At 44.8% G+C, this 23313-nt stretch overlaps 2 protein-coding genes and 1 long non-coding RNA gene across 3 annotated transcripts in view; 1 reads left to right on the top strand and 2 right to left on the bottom strand.

The window, feature by feature from the left end:
• SNTG2 (syntrophin gamma 2) overlaps positions 1–23313 on the bottom strand; it is a 1048529-nt gene that overhangs the window by 422256 nt on the left and 602960 nt on the right. The gene's annotated exons all lie outside the window — the stretch shown is intronic.
• LOC138638593 (uncharacterized) lies at positions 16738–21639 on the top strand. The gene is made up of 2 exons (XM_069727999.1): positions 16738–17140; positions 20179–21639. Exon 2 carries the CDS (start codon positions 20185–20187, stop codon positions 21442–21444), a length of 1260 nt encoding a protein of 419 aa, XP_069584100.1. The 5' UTR covers positions 16738–17140; positions 20179–20184; the 3' UTR covers positions 21445–21639.
• LOC138680920 (uncharacterized) lies at positions 17545–18647 on the bottom strand. Its single transcript, XR_011321836.1, has 3 exons — positions 18179–18647; positions 18005–18097; positions 17545–17927 (listed from the first exon to the last, which is right to left on the bottom strand). It is a non-coding gene; the product is annotated as an uncharacterized lncRNA (long non-coding RNA).

The following is a 23313-nucleotide window of genomic DNA, read 5'->3' as shown; positions in this document are numbered from 1 at the left end:
TAGTCAGCATAGTCATGAGTTTGGTGTTTTGCGTGATGAGTATTATTTTTCAATTGTTTGACAAATATTTAAACACTACCGTTCAAAAGTTTAGGGTCACCCAGACAATTTTGTGTTTTCCATGACAACCCATACTTATATTAATCAAATGAGTTGCCAAATTAATTTAAAATCTAGTCCAGACATTGACAAGGTTCGAAAAAAAGATTTTTATTGGAAATAATAATTTTCTCCTTCAAACTTTGCTTTCGTCAAAGAATGCTCCCTTTGCAGCAATTACAGCATTGCAGGCCTTTGGCATTCTAGCAGTTAATTTGCTGAGGCAATCTGGAGAAATTTCACCCCATGCTTCCAGAAGCCCCTCCCACGAGTTGGTTTGGCTTGATGGGCACTTTTTGCATACCATATGGTCAAGCTGCTCCCACAACAGCTCAATGGGGTTGAGATCTGGTGACTGCGCTGGCCACTCCATTACAGATAGAATACCAGCTGCCTGCTTCTTCCCTAAATAGTTCTTGTATAATTTGGAGGTGTGCATTGGGTCATTGTCCTGTTGTAGGATGAAATTGGCTCCAATCAAGCCCTGTCCACAGGGTATGGCATGAAGTTGCAAAATGGAGGGATAGTCTTCCTTATTCAATATCCCTTTTACCTTGTACAAATCTCCCACTTTACCAGCGCCAAAGCAACCCCAGACGATCACATTACCTCCACCATGCTTGACAGATGGCGTCAGACACTCTCCCTGTATCTTTTCAGTTGTTCTGCATCTCACAAATGTTCTTCTGTGTGATCCAAACACCTCAAACTTGGATTTGTCTGTCCATAACACTTTTTTCCAATCTTCCTCTGTCCAATGTCTGTGTTCTTTTGCCCATATTAATCTTTTTCTTTTATTAGCCACTCTCAGATATGGCTTTTTCTTTGCCACTCTGCCCTGAAGGCCAGCATCCCGGAGTCACCTCTTCACTGTAAATGTTGACACTGGCGTTTTGCGTGTACTATTTAATGAAGCTGCCAGTTGAGGACCCGTGAGGCGTCGATTTCTCAAATTACAGACTCTAATGTACTTGTCTTGTTGCTCAGTTGTGCAGCATGGCCTCCCACTTCTCTTTCTACTCTGGTTAGAGCCTGTTTGTGCTCTCCTCTGAAGGGAGTAGTACACACCGTTGTAGGAAATCTTCAGTTTCTTGGCAATTTCTCGCATGGAATAGCCTTCATTTCTAAGAACAAGAATAGACTGTCGAATTTCACATGAATGTTCTTTTTTTCTGGCCATTTTGAGAGTTTAATAGAACCAACAAATGTAATGTTCCAGATTCTCAACTAGCTCAAACGAAAGTCAGGTTTATAGGTTCTCTAATCAGCCAAACTTTTATCAGCTCTGCTAACATGCTTGCATAAGGGTTTTCAAGGGTATTTTAACCATCCATGAGCCTTCTTACACAGTTAGCAAACACAAAGTACCATAAGAACACTGGAGTGATGGTTGTTGGAAATGGGCCTCTATACACCTATGAAGATATTGCATTACAAACCAGACGTTTGCAGCTAGAATAGTTATTTACCACATTAACAATGTATACAGTGTATTTCTGAATCACTTAATGTTAGCTTCATTGGAAAAACTGTGCTTTTCTTTCAAAAATAAGGACATTTCTAAGTGACCCTAAACTTTTGAATGGTAGTGTTAGGTGTCGAGTTCCCGCCGCTGCACAGGGGGAATCTCGAACCATGTCCACTGTGGTCTTCCATTCTTCTCCAGCTGCAGTGAAGCCTGCTCAGCAGAGACGTCGGTCCCAGCATCTGGCTCAGGCAGATACTGTGAGCTTGGTTACTGCCGCCCTTCCAGGTCCAGCCATTGTAACCTCAGATATTTGTATAATAAAACCTGGCACTCAACTTATGTATGAAAGCGATTTTTAATTTACAGCAACAAAACGTTTCGGTCATAAGTCTGACCTTCCTCAGTTACATATAGGAGGAATTATCTATGATAAGTGCATGCTCCTGTGAGCCAAAAAAGGTGGGGGTCCCTCCCTGTTATAGTTGGAGATATGTGCAGCAGCCGCAGGCGTGTGGTGTGATGCGGAGTAACCCTAAATCCAACCCTAACCCTAATTCTAACCCGAACTCCAATTCCCACCCTAACCCTAATTCCAACCCTAACCCTAATTCCAAACAAAACCCTAATTCCAAACCTAACCCTAATTCTAACCCTAACCCTAATTCTAACCCTACTGGAAAAATAAAAATAAATATATTTTCTTTATTTCATTATTTTCACGGATGATAAAGGGGGGTTATTTACTATTTTTTTTATTTTGATCACTGTGATAGGGTCTATCACAGTGATCAAACCTGGAATGAATGAATCTGCCAGCTGGAAGATTCGGAGGGCGCACTACGCATGCACCCGCCATTTTGGAATGGACACCAGGAGGGACACCGGGACTCGGGAGGTATAGGGGAGCAGAAGCAGGACAGTGGGGAGAAGAGGGCAGTGGAGGATAGGATGGAGGGGAGGGAAAGACTGACGGGGTGGCAGATCGCCACATCAGTACGTGATGGGGGGCAGATCGCGGTCTCCAGCCATGGCCGATGTTATTGCAGCATTGGCCATGGCTGGATCGTAATATTTCACCAAGTTTCATTGGTGAAATATTACAATTGCTCTGATTGGCTGTTTTACTTTCAACAGCCAATCAGAGCGAACAAAGCCACGGGGGGCAAAGCCACCCCCCTGGGGTCAATTATGGGTCCCCCTGTACCTGCTGGTCGGGTGACCTTTCATTGACACCCTGTCACACAACCCGCAGGAACGCAATCATTTTGTGACACAGCATATGCATCACAGGTCAGATTGGCACCGACTTTTATGATGCATACGCTGTGTCACAGGTCTGGAAGGGGTTAAAAAGATAAAACACAGTAGTTTGACACTAAATGGCTTCACCAAACCACTAACCATTAGTGGAGAAAAAGTTTTGGTGTTATCATTCATATTCTCTGAAAAAAAGACCAAGGCTAAGACAGCAAAAATTCTGCCAGGGTATGTAAACTTTTGAGCACAACTGTATATATACAGGTCCTTCTCAAAAAATTAGCATATAGTGTTAAATTTCATTATTTACCATAATGTAATGATTACAATTAAACTTTCATATATTATAGATTCATTATCCACCAACTGAAATTTGTCAGGTCTTTTATTGTTTTAATACTGATGATTTTGGCATACAACTCCTGATAACCCAAAAAACCTGTCTCAATAAATTAGCATATCAAGAAAAGGTTCTCTAAACGACCTATTACCCTAATCTTCTGAATCAATTAATTAACTCTAAACACATGCAAAAGATACCTGAGGCTTTTATAAGCTCCCTGCCTGGTTCATTACTCAAAACCCCCATCATGGGTAAGACTAGCGACCTGACAGATGTCAAGAAGGCCATCATTGACACCCTCAAGCAAGAGGGTAAGACCCAGAAAGAAATTTCTCAACAAATAGGCTGTTCCCAGAGTGCTGTATCAAGGCACCTCAATGGTAAGTCTGTTGGAAGGAAACAATGTGGCAGAAAACGCTGTACAACGAGAAGAGGAGACCGGACCCTGAGGAAGATTGTGGAGAAGGACCGATTCCAGACCTTGGGGAACCTGAGGAAGCAGTGGACTGAGTCTGGTGTGGAAACATCCAGAGCCACCGTGCACAGGCGTGTGCAGGAAATGGGCTACGGGTGCCGCATTCCCCAGGTAAAGCCACTTTTGAACCATAAACAGCGGCAGAGGCGCCTGACCTGGGCTACAGAGAAGCAGCACTGGACTGTTGCTAAGTGGTCCCAAGTACTTTTTTCTGATGAAAGCAAATTTTGCATGTCATTCGGAAATCAAGGTGCCAGAGTCTGGAGGAAGACTGGGGAGAAGGAAATGCCAAAATGCCTGAAGTCCAGTGTCAAGTACCCACAGTCAGTGATGGTGTGGGGTGCCATGTCAGCTGCTGGTGTTGGTCCACTGTGTTTCATCAAGGGCAGGGTCAATGCAGCTAGCTATCAGGAGATTTTGGAGCACTTCATGCTTCCATCGGCTGAAATGCTTTATGGAGATGATGATTTCATTTTTCAGCACGACCTGGCACCTGCTCACAGTGCCAAAACCACTGGTAAATGGTTTACTGACCATGGTATTACTGTGCTCAATTGGCCTGCCAACTCTCCTGACCTGAACCCCATAGAGAATCTGTGGGATATTGTGAAGAGAAAGTTGAGAGACGCAAGACCCAACACTCTGGATGAGCTTAAGGCCGCTATTGAAGCATCCTGGGCCTCCATAACATCTCAGCAGTGTCACAGGCTGATTGCCTCCATGCCACGCCGCATTGAAGCAGTCATTTCTGCCAAAGGATTCCCGACCAAGTATTGAGTGCATAACTGAACATTATTATTTGATGTTTTTTTTGTTTGTTATTAAAAAACACTTTTATTTGATTGGATGGGTGAAATATGCTAATTTATTGAGACAGGTTTTTTGGGTTATCAGGAGTTGTATGCCAAAATCATCAGTATTAAAACAATAAAAGACCTGACAAATTTCAGTTGGTGGATAATGAATCTATAATATATGAAAGTTTAATTGTAATCATTACATTATGGTAAATAATGAAATTTAACACTATATGCTAATTTTTTGAAAAGGACCTGTATATATATATATATTTATATATATATATACAGTATATATATATATATATGTATATAAATATACTGTATATATATGTTGTAGGGGTTTTACTCACTCAGGTGCAACGGGAGGAAAACAGAAGGCTTGTTCCTTTAAAAGTTCATGGGGGTTTATTGCTTCATATATCGCAGATGCAAAACAGAAAAATTAACAGCCTTTAGATCAGGCAAATGCAACACAAAATGTCCATAGCAGGGCTCTGTTCCATCAGCACTGGGAGTACACTGGCTGGGTTAGTGTCCAGTTCTCAAGCTTGAGTCTGGTGCCAAACACACAGGAGGCCTCCCCCCTCCCAAAACACAGACCATGGTCCAAACAACAGCCTCCATTATAAAGGCTGTAACCACACCCAGAGGTGAGGTATGTGGATAGCCACACCCACGTATCTCTCATAGCTACCTGCATCCTGGTCCCAGGTGCACCAAATGAACCTCTTAGCAGTGCTTATGTGCACTAAAGAAGATACTCTGAGTTAAGTCACAGAGCGCAGCCATCTCTGTGACAAATACCTCCCATCACCTACGTGGTCATTAGCCTCCTTACATACCTCTCCCCTTTGCTTAAAGCTGTGGGGCTTGGAACTTTCTATAACCAGACAAGGAATTTTCGAGAGGGCATCAGCATTACCATATAGTTTCCCTGCTCTGTGTTCTACATGGAAGTTGAAATCTTGCCGGGCTAAGAATCAGAGGGTAACCCTAGCATTTTTACCGTTTGTTTCCCTCATCCACCTGAATGGGGCATGGTCGGATATCAATCGAAACTTATGTGCTACCAGATAGTACTGTAATGTGTCCACTGCCCACTTTATGGCCAGGTACTCCTTCTCTACGACCGAATGATTCCTCTCATATGAGGAAAGCTTCATAGTCAGGTAGAGAACAGGGTTCTCCTCCCTGTGTATCTCCTGAAAAAGGATTGCTCTTAAACCGACATCTGAGGCATCTGTTTGGAGTATAAACTCTTTCTTAAGATTGGGGGCCACCAGATCTGTCTGTTCACGCAGAGCTCCTTTCACTTTTTTAAATGCCGTCTCTGCTTCTGCAGACCATTTGACCATTACTGATTTCATCCCCTTAAGGAGGTAAAAGGGGCAGGATAAACCTCCTGTAGTACCCCTCGATCCCCAGAAGAGCTCTAACTTGCTTCTTTGACAGTTGTCTCGGCTATGTTTGCATTGCCTACACTTTACTGATTTGGGGTTTTATCTCGCCCTACCCACTACATATCTCAGGTATTTTGCTTCTTCTTTCCTCAAGGCACACTTTTTTGGGTTGGGTGAAATCTAACACCACCTGGATCTTTTCCAGATGACTCTCCCAGTACGGGCTGAATATAACAATATTGTCCAGGTATGCCATGGCGTATTGCTTATGGGGTGAAATAATTCTATCCATAGCTCTCTGGAATGTCACCAGGGCCACCTGTGTTGTGAATTCTGTTGTTAGGCTCCCTCCTGTGGTCATGAATGGTACTTCGGCTGGTTCTGTCCATGGGCTTCCTCTGGTGGTTGTGAGTGGGGCTGCGGCTTCTGAGGTTCCTTCCACAGGTGGCGAGGTTAATTCGTTAGCTGGCTGCTCTATTTAACTCCACCTAGATCATTGCTCCATGCCACCTGTTAATGTTCCAGTATTGGTCTAGTTCGCTCCTGGATCGTTCTTGTGACCTGTCTTCCCAGCAGAAGCTAAGTTCCTGCTTGTTTTTCTCTGTTTGCTATTTTTTCTGTCCAGCTTGCTATTTTGATTTTTGTCTTGCTTGCTGGAAGCTCTGGGACGCAGAGGGAACGCCTCCGCACCGTGAGTCGGTGCGGAGGGTCTTTTTGCGCCCTCTGCGTGGTCTTTTTGTAGTTTTTTGTGCTGACCGCAAAGTTATCTTTCCTATCCTCTGTCTGTTCAGTAAGTCGGGACTCACTTTGCTAAATCTATTTCATCTCTGTGTTTGCAATTTTCATCTTTACTCACAGTCATTATATGTGGGGGGCTGCCTATTCCTTTGGGGAATTTCTCTGAGGCAAGGTAGGCTTTATTTTTCTATCTTTAGGGCTAGCTAGTTCCTTAGGCTGTGACGAGGTGTCTAGGGAGCGTCAGGAGCGCTCCACGGCTATTTCTAGTGTGTGTGATAGGATTAGGGATTGCCGTCAGCAGAGTTCCCACGTCTCAGAGCTCGTCCTGTATTATTAGTAACTATCAGGTCATTCCGTGTGCTCTTAACCACCAGGTCCATTATTGTCCTCACCACCAGGTCATAACAGTACAGGTGGCCAAAAGTATTAATGCATCTCAATAGAGGGATGAGAGAAGTTCTGAGACCATTTTTTTTTCTTTGCAGTGTGTTTTGTCTCTCTTTTCCCCTTTACCTCTGAGTGGTTCAGGATACAGGTGTAGATATGGACATTCAAGGTCTGTCCTCTTGTATGGATAATCTCATTGCAAGGGTACAAAACATTCAAGATTTTGTGGTTCAGAATCTGATGTTAGAGCCTAGGATTCCAATTCCTGATTTGTTTTTTGAGGATAGATCTAAGTTTCTGAATTTCAAAAATAATTGTAAATTGTTTCTTGCTTTGAAACCTCGCTCCTCAGGTGACCATGTTCAACAAGTGAAAATCATTATTTCTTAGTTATGTGGCGACCCTCAAGACTGGGCATTTTCCCTTGCGCCAGGAGATCCGGCATTGCGTGATGTTGATGCGTTTTTTCTGGCGCTTGGATTGCTTTATGATGAACCAAATTCAGTGGATCAGGCAGAGAAAATCTTGCTGGCTCTGTCAGGGTCAGGATGAGGTAGAGATATATTGTCAGAAGTTTAGGAAGTGGTCTGTACTCACTCAGTGGAATGAATGTGCGCTGGCAGCAATTTTCAGAAAGGGTCTCTCTGAAGCCCTTAAGGATGTCATGGTGGGATTTCCCATGCATGCTGGTCTGAATGAGTCTATGTCTTTGGCCATTCAGATCGATCGACGCTTGCGTGAGCGTAAAGTTGAGCACCATTTGGCGGTATTATCTGAGCATAGACCTGAGCCTATGCAATGTGATAGGACTTTGACCAGAGCTGAACGGCAAGAACACAGACGTCGGAATGGGCTGTGGTTTTACTGTGGTGATTCCACTCATGCTATCTCCGATTGTCCTAAGCGCACTAAGCGTTTCACTACGTCTGCCACCATTGGTACGGTACAGTCGAAATTTCTTTTGTCCGTTACTCTGATTTGCTCTTTGTCATCCTATTCTGTTATGGCATTTGTGGATTCAGGCGCTGCCCTGAATTTGATGGACTTGGAGTTTGCTAGGTGCTGTGGTTTTTTCTTGGAGCCCTTGCAATATCATATTCCATTGAGAGGAATTGATGCTACGCCTTTGGCCAAGAATAGGCCCCAGTACTGGACCCAATTGACCATGTGCATGGCTCCTGCACATCAGGAGGATATTCGCTTTTTGGTGTTGCATAATATGCATGATGTGGTCGTTTTGGGGTTGCCATGGCTACAGGTCCATAATCCAGTATTGGATTGGAAATCTATGTCTGTGTCCAGCTGGGGTTGTTAGGGGGTACATGGTGATGTTCCATTTTTGTCTATTTCGTCATCCACCCCTTCTGAAGTCCCTGAGTTTTTGTCAGATTACCGGGATGTATTTGATGAGCCCAAATCCAGTGCCCTACCTCCGCATAGGGATTGTGATTGTGCTATCAATTTGATTCCTGGTAGTAAGTTTCCTAAGGGCCGACTGTTCAATTTATCTGTGCCAGAACACGCCGCTATGCGGAGTTATATAAAGGAATCCTTGGAGAAGGGTCATATTCGCCCACCGTCATCACCATTGGGAGCAGGGTTCTTTTTTGTGGCCAAGAAGGATGGTTCTTTGAGACCTTGTATTGATTACCGCCTTCTTAATAAGATCACAGTCAAATTTCAGTAACCTTTGCCGCTGCTGTCTGATTTGTTTGCTCGGATTAAGGGGGCTAGTTGGTTCACCAAGATAGATCTTCGTGGTGCGTATAATCTTGTGCGTATTAAACAGGGCGATGAATGGAAAACAGCATTTAATACGCCCGAGGGCCATTTTGAGTACCTGGTTATGCCATTCGGGCTTTCCAATGCTCCATCAGTATTTCAGTCCTTTATGCATGACATCTTCCGAGAGTACCTGGATAAATTCCTGATTGTATATTTGGATGATATTTTGGTCTTCTCGGATGATTGGGAGTCTCACGTGAAGCAGGTCAGAATGGTGTTCCAGGTCCTTCGTGCTAATTCTTTGTTTGTGAAGGGGTCTAAGTGTCTCTTTGGAGTTCAGAAGGTTTTATTTTTGGGTTTCATTTTTTCCCCTTCTACTATCGAGATGGACCCTGTTAAAGTCCAGGCCATTTATGATTGGACTCAGCCGACATCTGTGAAGAGTCTGCAAAAGTTCCTGGGCTTTGCTAATTTTTATCGTCGCTTCATCAGTAATTTTTCTAGTGTTGCTAAACCGTTGACTGATTTGACCAAGAAGGGTGCTGATGTGGTCAATTGGTCTTCTGCGGCTGTGGAAGCTTTTCAGGAGTTGAAGCAACGTTTTTCTTCTGCCCCTGTGTTGTGCCAGCCAGATGTTTCTCGCCCGTTTCAGGTCGAGGTTGATGCTTCTGAGATTGGAGCAGGAGCTGTTTTGTCGCAGAGAAGTTCTGATGGCTCGGTGATGAAACCATGTGCCTTCTTTTCTAGAAAGTTTTCGCCTGCTGAGCGCAATTATGATGTTGGCAATCGAGAGTTGTTGGCCATGAAGTGGGCATTCGAGGAGTGGCGTCATTGGCTTGAAGGAGCCAAGCATCGCGTGGTGGTCTTGACGGATCACAAGAATTTGACTTATCTCGAGTCTGCCAAACGGTTGATTCCTAGACAGGCTCGTTGGTCGCTATTTTTCTCCCGTTTTGATTTTGTGGTTTCGTACCTTCAGGGCTCTAAGAATGTGAAGGCTGATGCCCTGTCAAGGAGTTTTGTGCCCGACTCTCCGGGTGTTCCTTAGCTGGCGGGTGTTCTCAAAGAGGGGGTAATTTTGTCTGCCATCTCCCCTGATTTGCGGCAGATGCTGCAAAAATTTCAGGCTGATAGACCTGACCGTTGCCCAGCGGAGAAACTGTTTGTCCCTGATGGATGGACTAGTAGAGTTATCTCTGAGGTTCATTGTTCGGTGTTGGCTGGTCATCCTGGAATCTTTGGTACCAGAGATTTGGTGGCTAGATCCTTTTGGTGGCCGTCTCTGTCGCGGGATGTGCGCTCTTTTGTGCAGTCCTGTGGGACTTGTGCTCGGGCTAAGCCCTGCTGTTCTCGTGCCAGTGGGTTGCTTTTGCCCTTGCCGGTCCCGAAGAGGCCCTGGACACATAATTCTATGGATTTTATTTCGGATCTCCCGGTCTCTCAAAAGATGTCGGTCATTTGGATGGTTTGTGATCGCTTCTCTAAGATGGTCCATTTGGTACCCTTGTCTAAATTGCCTTCCTCCTCTGATTTGGTGCCGTTGTTTTTCCAGCATGTGGTTCGTTTACATGGCATTCCGGAGAACATCGTTTCGGACAGAGGTTCCCAGTTTGTTTCGAGGTTTTGGCGATCCTTTTCTGCTAGGATGGGCATTGATTTGTCTTTTTCCTCGGCTTTCCATCCTCAGACAAATGGCCAAACCGAACATACTAATCAGACTTTGGAAACATATCTGAGATGCTTTGTTTCTGCTGATCAGGATGATTGGGTGTCCTTTTTGCCTTTGGCTGAGTTCGCCCTTAATAATCGGGCCAGTTCGGCTACTTTGGTTTTGCCGTTTTTCTGCAATTCTGGTTTCCATTCTCGGTTCTCTTCAGGGCAGGTTGAGTCTTCGGACTGTCCTGGTGTAGATACTGTGGTGGATAGGTTGCAGCAGATTTGGACTCATGTGGTGGACAATTTGACATTGTCCCAGGAGAAGGCTCAACGTTTCGCTAACCGCCGGCGCTGTGTGGGTCCTCGACTTCGTGTTGGGGATTTGATTTGGTTGTCGTCTCGTTATGTTCCTATGAAGGTTTCCTCTCCTAAGTTTAAGCCTCGTTTCATTGGTCCATATAAGATTTCTGAGGTTCTCAATCCTGTGTCATTTCGTTTGACCCTTCCAGCTTCTTTTGCCATCCATAATGTATTCCATAGGTCGTTGTTGCGGAGATACGTGGCGCCTGTGGTTCCATCCGTTGATCCTCCTGCCCCGGTGTTGGTTGAGGGGGAGTTGAAGTATGTGGTGGAGAAGATTTTGGATTCTCGTATTTCGAGACGGAAACTCCAGTACCTGGTCAAGTGGAAGGTTATGGTCAGGAAGATAATTCCTGGGTCTTTACCTCTGATGTTCATGCTGCTGATCTGGTTCGTGCCTTTCATTTGGCTCGTCCTGGTCGGCCTGGGGGCTCTGGTGAGGGTTCGGTGACCCCTCCTCAAGGGGGGGTACTGTTGTGAATTCTGTTGTTAGGCTCCCTCCTGTGGTCATGAATGGTACTTCGGCTGGTTCTGTCCATGGGCTTCCTCTGGTGGTTGTGAGTGGGGCTGCGGCTTCTGAGGTTCCGTCCACAGGTGACGAGGTTAATTCGTTAGCTGGCTGCTCTATTTAACTCCACCTAGATCATTGCTCCATGCCACCTGTCAATGTTCCAGTATTGGTCTAGTTCGCTCCTGGATCGTTCTTGTGACCTGTCTTCTCAGCAGAAGCTAAGTTCCTGCTTGTTTTTCTCTGTTTGCTATTTTTACTGTCCAGCTTGCTATTTTGATTTTTGTCTTGCTTGCTGGAAGCTCTGGGATGCAGAGGGAGCGCCTCCGCACCGTGAGTCGGTGCGGAGGGTCTTTTTGCGCCCTCTGCGTGGTCTTTTTGTAGTTTTTTGTGCTGACCGCAAAGTTACCTTTCCTATCCTCTGTCTGTTCAGTAAGTCGGGCCTCACTTTGCTAAATCTATTTCATCTCTGTGTTTGTAATTTTCATCTTTACTCACAGTCATTATTTGTGGGGGGCTGCCTGTTCCTTTGGGGAATTTCTCTGAGGCAAGGTAGGCTTTATTTTTCTATCTTTAGGGCTAGCTAGTTCCTTAGGCTGTGACGAGGCACCTAGGGAGCATCAGGAGCGCTCCACGGCTATTTCTAGCGTGTGTGATAGGATTAGGGATTGCGGTCAGCAGAGTTCACACGTCTCAGAGCTCGTCCTGTATTATTAGTAACTATCAGGTCATTCCGTGAGCTCTTAACCACCAGGTCCATTATTGTCCTCACCACCAGGTCATAACACACCTGCAAAGGGCATAAACATACTGGAAGCACCCATCTGGCATAGAAAATGGAGTCTTGTCCTTGGCTTGCTGTGCCATGGGGATCTGCCAATAGCCCTTCGTCAAATCCAAAGTGGTTATGTACCTTGAGGGCCAAGTCTCTCGATCAGCTCATCAATCATGGGATATGCGTCGAACTTGGAGACCTCATTCAACTTCCGATAGTCATTGCAGAACCAACTTTCCGCCTCAGGCTTTGGGACCAGGATTATCTGGCTTGACTAACCACTCTTAGATTCCTCAATGACCCCCAAGTTTCAACATACACTCTACCTCCTTGGAGATCACTTCTCAATGGCCCTCTGGAATCCAATAAGGCTTCACATTTACACTCACATGTGGCTCCAAGAGAGCTTCATTTTCTACTGCCTTTGTGCACCCCAGCAATTCCAAGAACAGGTCCCTGCTCCTCTGGAGCAACTTCTGACACTGCTGTATTGGGCCTTCGCCAGTGTCTTGCGACACCTCCAACCTCGCATTCTGGCTGGCCTAGCAAGCACAAATTTTCAGCCAGCTCTCTGTCTTGAGGTTCACATGGTAGACCTTATATGGTTTCCGTCCCTCATCTCCTGTAATAAAACAGAAATTAAAAAACACTAAGATGTGACCATCCAGGCTGAGAACCACTGGGGGTGGTGATTGAGCTGCAGCATCATTGACTAGCGATGAGCTCATCACTGACTTTTTCCCACGGTGCTGAGGTTATCACAGTTCAGTCCGGCTGTGAACACAACCTCAGTGACCCACGGTAACCTAGATGATATCACCTCTGGTCAATGATGCTCCAGTTGCAGCAAGGTCGCATCTTGGCACTGTCCAGGCAGAAAACTGTTTATACCCCAGACATAGATTACAGCGTGGGACAGAACGACGGACAGGTGAGGGATTTCTAAGCTGTGGGTTTGATGTCAACAGACAATACAAATGTGACATCAACCCCACAAATATTACCCCACTTGCCACCACTACAGGACAAGGGGTAGAAGCTGGGCAAAGCACCATAATTGACTAATTTAATAGATGTGCATTTTCTGGGTGGCTGCGGGCTGCTATTTTTAGTCTGGGGGGTCAATATCCATGGCCCCCGTGTTTTGCCCATGGATATATGGTAATTGGAAACACATTGATATGTGCACAGATCCATTCACTTGAATGGGTCTATGTGTGTAGGTGTCTCTGGTATGTGTGAAAATTGTCACTACACGTACGTGAGATAAGGACGTGTGAAAGAAACCTTTTTTCTGAAGGTTGGTTTAACATTATAGTTCATGTTGAAGAACACCTGTGAATTACAAAGTTCTTTCTGATGCCCAACTTTGCATTGTAGACTTCTTGCTAAAGCTTAATTGTGCATTGCATAGATCAACCTGAAACTCAGCTGTGCATTACAGAATTCATGTAGAAGCCCAGTTGTACATTACAGGGTTCTTTATGAAGCCTGGCTGGGTATTAGAGTTTTGTTGATGCATGGCTGGGCAGTGAGCATTAAATAGCTTTTACTGAAGCCCAACTGTGAGAGTTTACACTGAAGCCCGATTGTGCATTACATTGTTGTTGCTGAATCCTGGCTGTACATTACAGAGCTCTTGCTGAAACCAGACTGTGTATTGCATAGTTTTTAGTGATACCCGATTGCGTGTAACAGGTTGAGTCCTAACTAAATCATGGTTGTGCATTACACAGTTCTTGCTGAAGTCCAGTTGTGCAGTACAGAGTTTTTGCTGATGCCCGACTGTGCATTTGAGTTGTTGTTGATGCGCTTCTGTGCTTAGTTCTTCCTGAAACCTCACTGTGTATTAGAGTTTTTTCTGAAGCATGGTTGTATATTACATAGGTCTTGCTGAAGCCTGGCTGCGCATTAAAGAGATTTTGCTAAAGCTCAGCTGTGCATTACAATATTTGTCACGTTACTATGAATGCAGTAGGCATTGATATATCCTGCATTCATTGTTTGGAATTAAGAGAAAAATGTATTTTATATTAAGGAATATTAAGGATTGAATTTCTGTGATATTTCGTATATTTTTTTTTGTGCATTTTCTACAGCTAGTTGTTTTTTAAAAGGGAATAAACAACGGTTTATGTATAAACTGTATGCTATCAGTAGATATAGGCAATTTAATTCAATTGAAAGCAAATTCATGGCAAATTTTATGAATCTCAAAGGTCCATGCAAATCTACTATATAATTGTCTAAGGGTCACTTCCGTCTGTCTGTCTGTCCTTCTATCACGGTTATTCATTTGCTGATTGGACTCAGCAGCTGCCTGTCATGGCTGCCGCGACCAATCAGCGACGGCCACAGTCCGATTAGTCCCTCCCCTACTCCCCTGCACTCACTGCCTGGCGCCCGCTCCGTAATCCCCTTCACTCACCACTCACACAGGGTTAATGGCAGCGGTAACGGCCCGCGGTGTAACGCACTCCGTTACCGCTGCTATTAACCCTGTGTGTCCCCAACTATTTACTATTGATGCTGCCTATGCAGCATCAATAGTAAAAATATGTCATGTTAAAAATAATAAAAAAAACAAAAAACCTGCTATACTCACCCTCCGCCGCATTTCCCGCTCCTCGTCACGCTCCCGGGACGGCTCCATTGCAAGCCGCAGCTTCCGGTCCCAGGGCTGGTGTGCGACAAGGACCTGCCATGACGTCATGGTCATGTGACCGCGACATCATCATAGGTCCTGCTCACACCAGCTCTGGGACCGGAAGCTGACGCTTGCAATGGAGCAATCCCGGGAGCGTGGCGAGGAGCGGGAAAGGTGGCAGATGGTAAGTATAGCAGGACTTCAACGGGCCTTCGGAAGGTGATTATATGTTTCTTTTTTTTTTTAAGTCTCTATACTATGTGGCTCTGTGCTGGGCAATATACTCCATCACTGGGCAATATACTACGTGGCTCTGCTATTTACTATGTGGCTGGCCAATATACTACGTGACTGGGCAATATACTACGTGGCTGGGCAATATACTACGTGACTGGTCAATATACTACGTCGCTGGGCAATATACTACGTGGCTGGGCAATATACTACGTGACTGGGCAATATTCTACGTGGCTGGGCAATATACTACGTCGCTGGGCAATATACTACGTGGCTGGGCAATATACTACGTGACTGGGCAATATTCTACGTGGCTGGGCAATATACTACGTCGCTGGGCAATATACTACGTGAATGGGCAATATTCTACGTGGTTGGGCAATATACTACGTCGCTGGGCGATATACTATGTGGAGATGAATATTCTAGAATACCCGATGCATTAGAATTGGGCCACCATCTAGTTTCTAATAATTTGCGTTTTCGATTCTGGTGAATGGACCAAAAAAAAGGGCCCCAACTTTTTACATATTTCAAAAAACTGCATCAGCTACAGAAGACTCAAATTACCTCAGGTGCACCCGCATGGGCTCCACTATACTGCTATTACATTGTCACTCTGGGAGAAGGATAAGTAAGAGCACAACACTAGGGAAGAGGGGCATGGAGACCCCTAGGCAGATCTAAAACCACCCTGTCTTCCCAAAACATCCCTATATAGGTTCTGCACCTATCACTGAGCAGGAACCTAATCCCTGCCTGACAATAGCCCTACGTAGGGAGGGGATGGGGTGAGCACTAGTCAGACCACACTAAAGACAAAAGGTAGACAGATGGGGGAGATAATTAGCTTGAAAAGACCACCGTGATGTCAAGCCAGCAATTCTCCAAGGGTCCTCAGGGAAGACAGTACCCTACTGCTAGCACTTCCAGCAAGACTGAGGAAAGCATGAGCTGACACCTGCACCATGCTGCAGCAATTGATTGTACTTAAACCTTCAGCACAGATGTGTGATTAGCAGCAAAAGGTGGAGGTAACTAATGGGTACTAGAGGGAGAAGAATATTGCTCCATAACAGAGATGCAAAAATTAAGAAGATGCTTCAACTAAATACAAATACCTTCTAGAGCCAGATCCAGGATGGCTGTCTGTCACACCTGACACGCCCATATCATACATCACATAGTAAAGCTCAGCTAATCAAGAGGGACTATCATAGCCTATGCAGGGAATACATCAGCCATTTTAGGATGATGTAGGATAGTGAGAGGACATAAGAGCTTACAGCTCAGCAACAGAGATAGGAAGAACAAGCCCTAAAACATTGGATAAACAATTCAGACAGTAACATGTTGTACAACTGCAGTAGTGAAGATGAGTATAGTAGTCTATGAATTATACAATTCAATTGATAAGGGGGAGAGATAGGAGAAGAGTCAACAGAAGTTCTAATATGATTAATCAGTGACATCCTAAAGCTGATATCTGTCCTGCTGCCTTTGAATTACAGTCAATTATCACATTTTTTGTTTATTTATAATGTACAAGAAGGCAGCAGCCAGTCAGCACAATATTTTTTAAAGAAAAATAGTCTGAAAGCAATGTCAGTTGGAGACTTTGTTCTTCCGTATCATTAAAGACTGTACTGTTTTATTTTTCAGTTCTTTATCTTTAACGCAAATTGTCTCTTCAGAGAGGAAGAGGACTAGAACCCTAGTGCCACCTATTGGAAGTTGCAATTCTAACAGTCAATGTCGACCCTTTAATGAGCCTTGTCACATGACTTAAGGTACCGTCACACTAGACGATTTTACAACGAGAACGACAACGATCCGACCAAAATAAGATCGCTGGAACGTCGCTGTTTAGGTCGCTGCAGAGATGCCAAACACACCAACCTACGAACGATGCTGGAGCGATACAGTGACGTAACAGCGACTCACAGATCGTCCTCGCTAGTCGTTTGCTCAGTGTCACACAGCAAGAGTGTAACGATCTAACGATGCAGACGTAGCCAGATAGGTGTGTTTTATGCACAGGGAGACACCCAGGATGTGACGTTACGGCGTCCCGGAATATAAACCGCAACTCTACAGCGATTGATTCATATTGTTGGAGCGCTGTGTCTTCACGGTCTTCTGCCTTTCCAGCGTCCTGTTCGGAACGATCCTTCGCCAGCTACGATCCTCTTCTCCCGTGGACGTTCTGTCTAGAACGTATTCTACTGCAGGCGTCTTCATCGTTTCTTTTCTTGCTCATCAACGGTATGAAATGTCTTTCAGTTGTTTGTTTCTTTTGTGTATAGTTATGGCTATTCAATAATGTTTATCTATGTATATGGTGTAATGATGGATAAAACACCTCCGGCAGCCATCTTGTGCATCTGGCAAGCAGACGCACAAGATGGAGGCATTACTATGCGGTTTGCAAACTCAGTTGCGCTGTCTGCCAATTTTGCACACACCATATGGAAAGGTAAACTAGCTGTCTGCCAATTTTGCACACACTATATGGAAAGGTTAACTAATTCTCTTGTGTCTGCCTTGGCTGGCCCTGGTGTGCTCCGCTAGTAAATAAAACAGCACACAACTTAAAGGAACGAAATTTTTTTTTTTTTAGAAACTGAACTGATTATTTTTTTTTTTCAACAAAACACTAACATCTGTCAAGAAAAACAGAAAAAAAAACATTTTTAACGCCCGCGCGCCAAAAGGTGTCGCAGCGTGCGTCCATGTTGCTGCACTTGATGCTGCAGCAGCACTACTGTGCGCTCCAAGAGCGCTACTGTCCGCTCCAGTCCCTCTTGTTTGGCCAGCAGCTCTCTCACAGTGTCCGGTTCTGTAGATAGAAGATAGAATAAAAGTCATTTTTTTTTGTCCTGTCCCAGAGGTCTTTTTTTTTTTTTGGTTGCATTTTATTAGTCGCTGTCAAATGTGACATCCCACCGATAACCCCTCCCACTGTCTGTATACTTACGGAGAAGGGACGCCTGTTGTCCATCACTGGAGCTGCTGACCACCCATCCCCTGTCTCGGGCCAGAGTTCCCGGAGCTAAAAGGAATCAAAATCATATCTGTTTAACAATTGAACTCGCTGTGGGGAACCGCTCGCAGTTTATCGTCACTTACGAATGCTCGCCTCTGGGGAGAATGATGCCGAGCCGGGGGAGGAAGATGGGTAGCGGAAGGGCGGAGTAGTGGCCTGTGGTGGGGTTACTGCATCTGTAATGTATACAATATTTCAGCTCACCTCTTATGTCCCATATGCCGTTATAATTTTGAAATGAATGATGGATAACTTACGTGACGGTCCAGCTTGTGGGCTGCTGCTGCTGCTGCTGGAAGATGTGGGGGAGGATAGTATCCTCTGTAGCCGGCGGCGTCTCTCTACACAAAAATAAAAGAAACACCATGTTTAGACAACAAAAGTACAGAGCTGTAGACATCACAATAAAACTAGACAATATTGACAGCAAAAGTTAGGAGCCTGAAATGAATGATGGATAACTTACGTGACGGTCCAGCTTGTGGGCTGCTGCTGGCCGCTGTGGTGGAGGTCAGTGCCCTCTGGTGCCGGCGGCGTCTTTCTACACAAAAATATAAAAAAAAGAAATCGCCATGTTTAGACAACAAAAGTACAGAGCTGTAGACATCACAATAAAACTAGACAACATTGACAGCAAAAGTTAGGAGCCTATCGAAATTCGGCAGCATCTGTAATGTATTCTATATTTCTGCTCCCCTGTAAAGTCCCATATGCAGTTATAAAATTGAAATGAATGATGGATAACTTACGTGACGGTCCAGGCTGTGGCCTGCTGCTGGCCGCTGTGGTGGAGGCCAGTGCCCTCTGGTGCCGGCGGCGTCTCTCTACACAAAAAAATTAAAAAAAAGAAATCGCCATGTTTAGACAACAAAAGTACAGAGCTGTAGAAAAAAAAAAAAAAAAAGAGGCCATTTGCGGGAAGGAGTAAAAATCAATTTTGACAAGCTAAATGTAATTACATATATAGAACATAGGAAGCACCTCACGGCAGTGCACGTCTCCTGTTTCCCCCTACTGGCAGTGCGAGCAGGGTTGCCAACCTCCACGTAATGATTTCAGGACAATCGGGATTACAATTGCGGACATCCGTATAAATTAAATATGGGGGGTGGAGATTATGGAATTCATGACCTGACCAATTTTTACGCGACAACGCATTTTTGCGCTTGGACATTATAGAAATTTGAAAAGAAAATATTAAATTTTTGTCCTCGTAAGTCCCGGACAAGTTGGCAACCACGGGCACGAGTCTCCCATTTCCCCCCGCTCGGTACCGTGCGTCTTCCAATTCCACCATTCTGATACTTGCCTTGCTTTGCCTCCGCTCGCAAGTGTGCCAGATGGAGTGGCTGCTTATAGCGCAGGTCGGCCCACTTCTTGCGCAGTTGCAGCGCACTGCGCCGGATGCTAAACCTCCTCTCCATCATTTCTGCAATGCGGCCCAGCACTGCATTCTTGTGCAAATTTGGGTGGGCAGGCCGGCTCCTCCGTCCCTCATAGTCGAGGGCATCCATCTTGTCCACAAAAAAACGCACCTCGGCCTGCCCCAGAGGAGCACAGCGCTGTCTCGCCGCCATTTTCTAAAGATAGACGCTGTACGGCACCGCCTAACCACGCCCAGAGGAGGTCCTAGCTGCGGCGCGATCGGCATCGCTATAGCGTCTCTGATTATGCACAGCGTCGCGTTTGTGACGCCGGCTCCAGACATCCTTTTTTTTTTTTGGCGTTCCTGTTACCAAGTCACAGCGTTTATTGTCTTGCTTTCAGTTTTGTAGTAGCTTGTATCGTAATTTTGGGATGTTAATGAGGTGCGGCTGTAGTGTTAAACGCTGCTTATTACACATGTAAATATAAATTTCCATTAAATCCTATGTTCACATTTCTGTAGAACAGGGCAGCGTCTGAGATGCAACGCTGAACAGATATGTGAGCACATGCCCAACGCCGCTTTTTGTGACCCATGCATTAACTTTTCCATGGTTTTAGGGTCAGAAAAAAAAACATCATGCATCGTCCTCTGTGTCCTGACGCATGATTCACAAAACGATAGGGCAACACATGTTATTTCAGGCCCCTAGGTAAAATATAGTGGCACATGCATTGCCGTGGCTGCACCGAACAAAACGCTAATGTGAACTTTGCCTTCTAACCAAAAAAAAAAAAAAAAAGATGTGTGAACACTATTTAACAGTATTGGTTGTCTTGTGTCACTTTAGCAAATCATATGTAATAATTATTTTTTATTGTGCTTTTTCAGGTTGCCATGTCTCTTTCGGATGTACCTGCGATTGTAGCGGCTGCATTGCTGTTAGAAGCTCAGAACCAGCTGGAGGCTGAAGCGCGAAACAATCGTGCAAAGCGACAGCGCCGCATGTGGACCAGACAGTGGCTGCAGAAGAGGAATCAATTGTCCCACATGGGCCTAATCAGGGAACTGAAGGAGAACAACCCGCATGATTTCAAGAACTACCTGAGAATGTCCGAGGATTCATTTAATTTCCTACTTGAAGCTGTGGAACCTTATATTAGGCGGCAAAATACAAGGATGCGAGCTGCTGTCCCTGTGGATGAGAGACTGGCTGTTACGCTCCGGTTCCTGGCGACTGGAAGGTCTATGCAAGACTTGCATTACTGCGCTGCGATTTCCCGAACCCTACTCAGCGTCATAATTCCGGAGACATGTAAAGCAATTATCTCTGCTTTACACCAAAATTACATGCCTTTCCCGGAGACCCCGGATGATTGGAAAGAGATTTCAAGGGGATTTCATGAGCAATGGCAGTTCCCTAATTGCGGGGGTGCCTTGGATGGGAAACATGTCCGCATCACCCAACCACCACACTCCGGCTCCTTTTATTATAACTATAAGGGTTATTTCAGCGTAATTCTGATGGCCCTCGTTAATGCGAACTACGAATTTGTAAGTGTGTCTGTAGGGATTAACGGGAGATTATCTGATGGCGGAGTTTTGGAGCTAACCGATTTTGGGGACCGCTTGAAAGAAAACAAACTGGCCTTGCCTCCCAACAGTGACACTACTGAAAACATGAACTTTGTGTTTGTCGGAGATGAGGCGTTCCCACTGCATCCCAACCTTTTGAAGCCATTCTCCCAGAAAACTCTGACACCTGAGCGGCGCATATTTAATTACCGGCTTTCGAGAGCTAGACGCGTTGTGGAGAATGCGTTTGGAATCATGGCAAACCGATTTCGTGTTTTCCACACTGCAATGAACATGAAACTATCGTCTATAGACTCTGTGGTTCTTGCTTGTTGCGTCCTCCACAACTTTTTGCGCCGCCGTGATGCCACTGCATACAGCCCTCCACAGTATGTAGACTCTGTTGACCCTGCAAACGGGGATATAACCCAGGGAGAATGGCGTCTAGATGAGCACAGGGTTTCTGGCCTGGAAAGTCTGGGATCCGGAAGGAACAATGATGACGCGACAAATTGCAGGGAAAAATACTGTGACTTTTTCAATGGTCCAGGGGCTGTCTCATGGCAGCACCAACAATTGTAGCGCAACTGTAGGCATATCTTTTACCATTTATTATGGATTACATTTGTTTTTGTTCATCCGCTCTCGTGTACCATTCTTTTTAGAACCCAACCAATTTCTTTGTCAAGTAACAATGTCAACATAACGATATATTGATTTATGTACATTGTCTTGTTCTTTTTATTCCATTCCAATTAAAATATTGAACTATGAAAATACTCTACTTCTGTATCAAACATATGAACCATGGGAATCAACAACCTCTTCTGCCCTAGCGCTTTCATGATGTGTGTGTGTGTGTGTGTATGTATATATATATATATATATATATATATACATACATATATACAAAATAGGAAAAAGAAGGCAGCACTCATAAAGTTTCATGTGAAAAAAATATGGAGATTTAATCGACCCACATCACTGCGCGACGTTTCAGCTCACTGAACCTTTTTCAAGGCTCGAAAAAGGCTCAGGGAGCCGAAACGTCGCGCAGTGATGTGGGTCGATTAAATCTCCATATTTTTTTCACATGAAACTTTGGGAGTGCTGCCTTCTTTTTCCTATTTTGTATATATGTTGGATAAATGCTTGGACCATTCTATCCAGGGGGCTAGGCACCCGCTATTGGTGAGCATTGTGCTGTTCTATATATATATATATATATATATATATATATATATATATATATATATATATATATATATATATATATATATATATATATATATAGTCTATCCCGATTATAATGCATTTGGTATTGTACAGTATGCATGTCCACTTTGCATATTGCCCACCCACATAGTATTTTGCCCATCCAGAGAGCCACGTAGTATGGAGACAAATTTGAAAAATATATATATTTTATTTGTTTTCACATGACATTTTCACTGTTGATGATCCATAGGGGATTACGGAGTAGGGGAGGGATAAATTGGCCGAGTTTATTAACATATAAATATATTTGTATACTCACCTTCCGAAGTCCCGTTGAAGCAGTGCTATACTCGCCCTACGCCACCTTTCCCAGGGACCGTAAGCTGCCGCTTTCAATGGAGTGGTCCTGGGAGTGGCAAAGGCGACGGAGGGTGAGTATAGCAGGTGTGATAGCCTTTTTTTTAATTTTTATCTTAAATTAAGTTTTTTTTAAACTATTGATGATGCATAGGCACAAGGATTAATTACCGGGCGTCAGGCCAATGACTGCAGGGCAGTAGGCAGAGTGGATTATGGACGTTATAAAACTGAAGTCTCTAGTGTTTTCAAGACAAGATCCCTACAAATTTTGATAGTAGGTGCCCATCTCGCTGTACCGGTCCGTGGACGTAGGAGGTCCTTGTGAAAAGTCTGCAAAAGAAGGAGGTGCAGGTGGTGTCCAGAACTGAGAATGATGTGGGCCTGGTCTGCGGACAGGAGTGCTGTGCATGGGCTCCTGTGGTGGTCCCAAATAAAACTGGCTACTGGGCTGACGCTCGGTGATGTTCAACATAGATGTGTCGCTCAGTTTTCCAGCGGCTGCCGCGTTCAGAACGTCAAACATCAATCGCTCCGCGTGAGATCGTTGGGTAACGTCCAATTTTTTTAACCGTTCCTCAACCAAGGTTGGGAATGCGGAGAGCTGGGTTGCCGCATGCTTGGACAAGATGTTGTTAGCCATTGCCAGGAGATCCACAGGTGTCCCCGCTGTCGACTTTCTTTTGCGAGATGGCCGCTGTGGACGTGTCTGATCCTCGAGACACGGGCTTCTGGAGGACTGATGGGACTGGACATCGTTCCCTTCTGGTCTTTCCCGCTGTTGAAGAGGCACCTGCGATTCAAGCAAAAAGAAAAAAAAATTAAAAGTCAATAACATACAAACAACTCAGCCTAGAGCCCCACCTCTCCAACACC

The sequence above is a fragment of the Ranitomeya imitator genome, chromosome 5, assembly GCF_032444005.1.
Source record: "Ranitomeya imitator isolate aRanImi1 chromosome 5, aRanImi1.pri, whole genome shotgun sequence".
Taxonomy (NCBI): Eukaryota; Metazoa; Chordata; class Amphibia; order Anura; family Dendrobatidae; genus Ranitomeya; species Ranitomeya imitator.
The sequence above is the reverse complement of the archived record's forward strand: the minus strand, read 5'-3'. Positions and strand labels throughout refer to the sequence as shown.

What these genes read in the sequence shown, in the direction of transcription:
- LOC138638593 (XM_069727999.1), top strand. Translation starts at nt 20,185, where the DNA reads ATGTCTCTTTCGGATGTACCTGCGATTGTAGCGGCTGCATTGCTGTTA.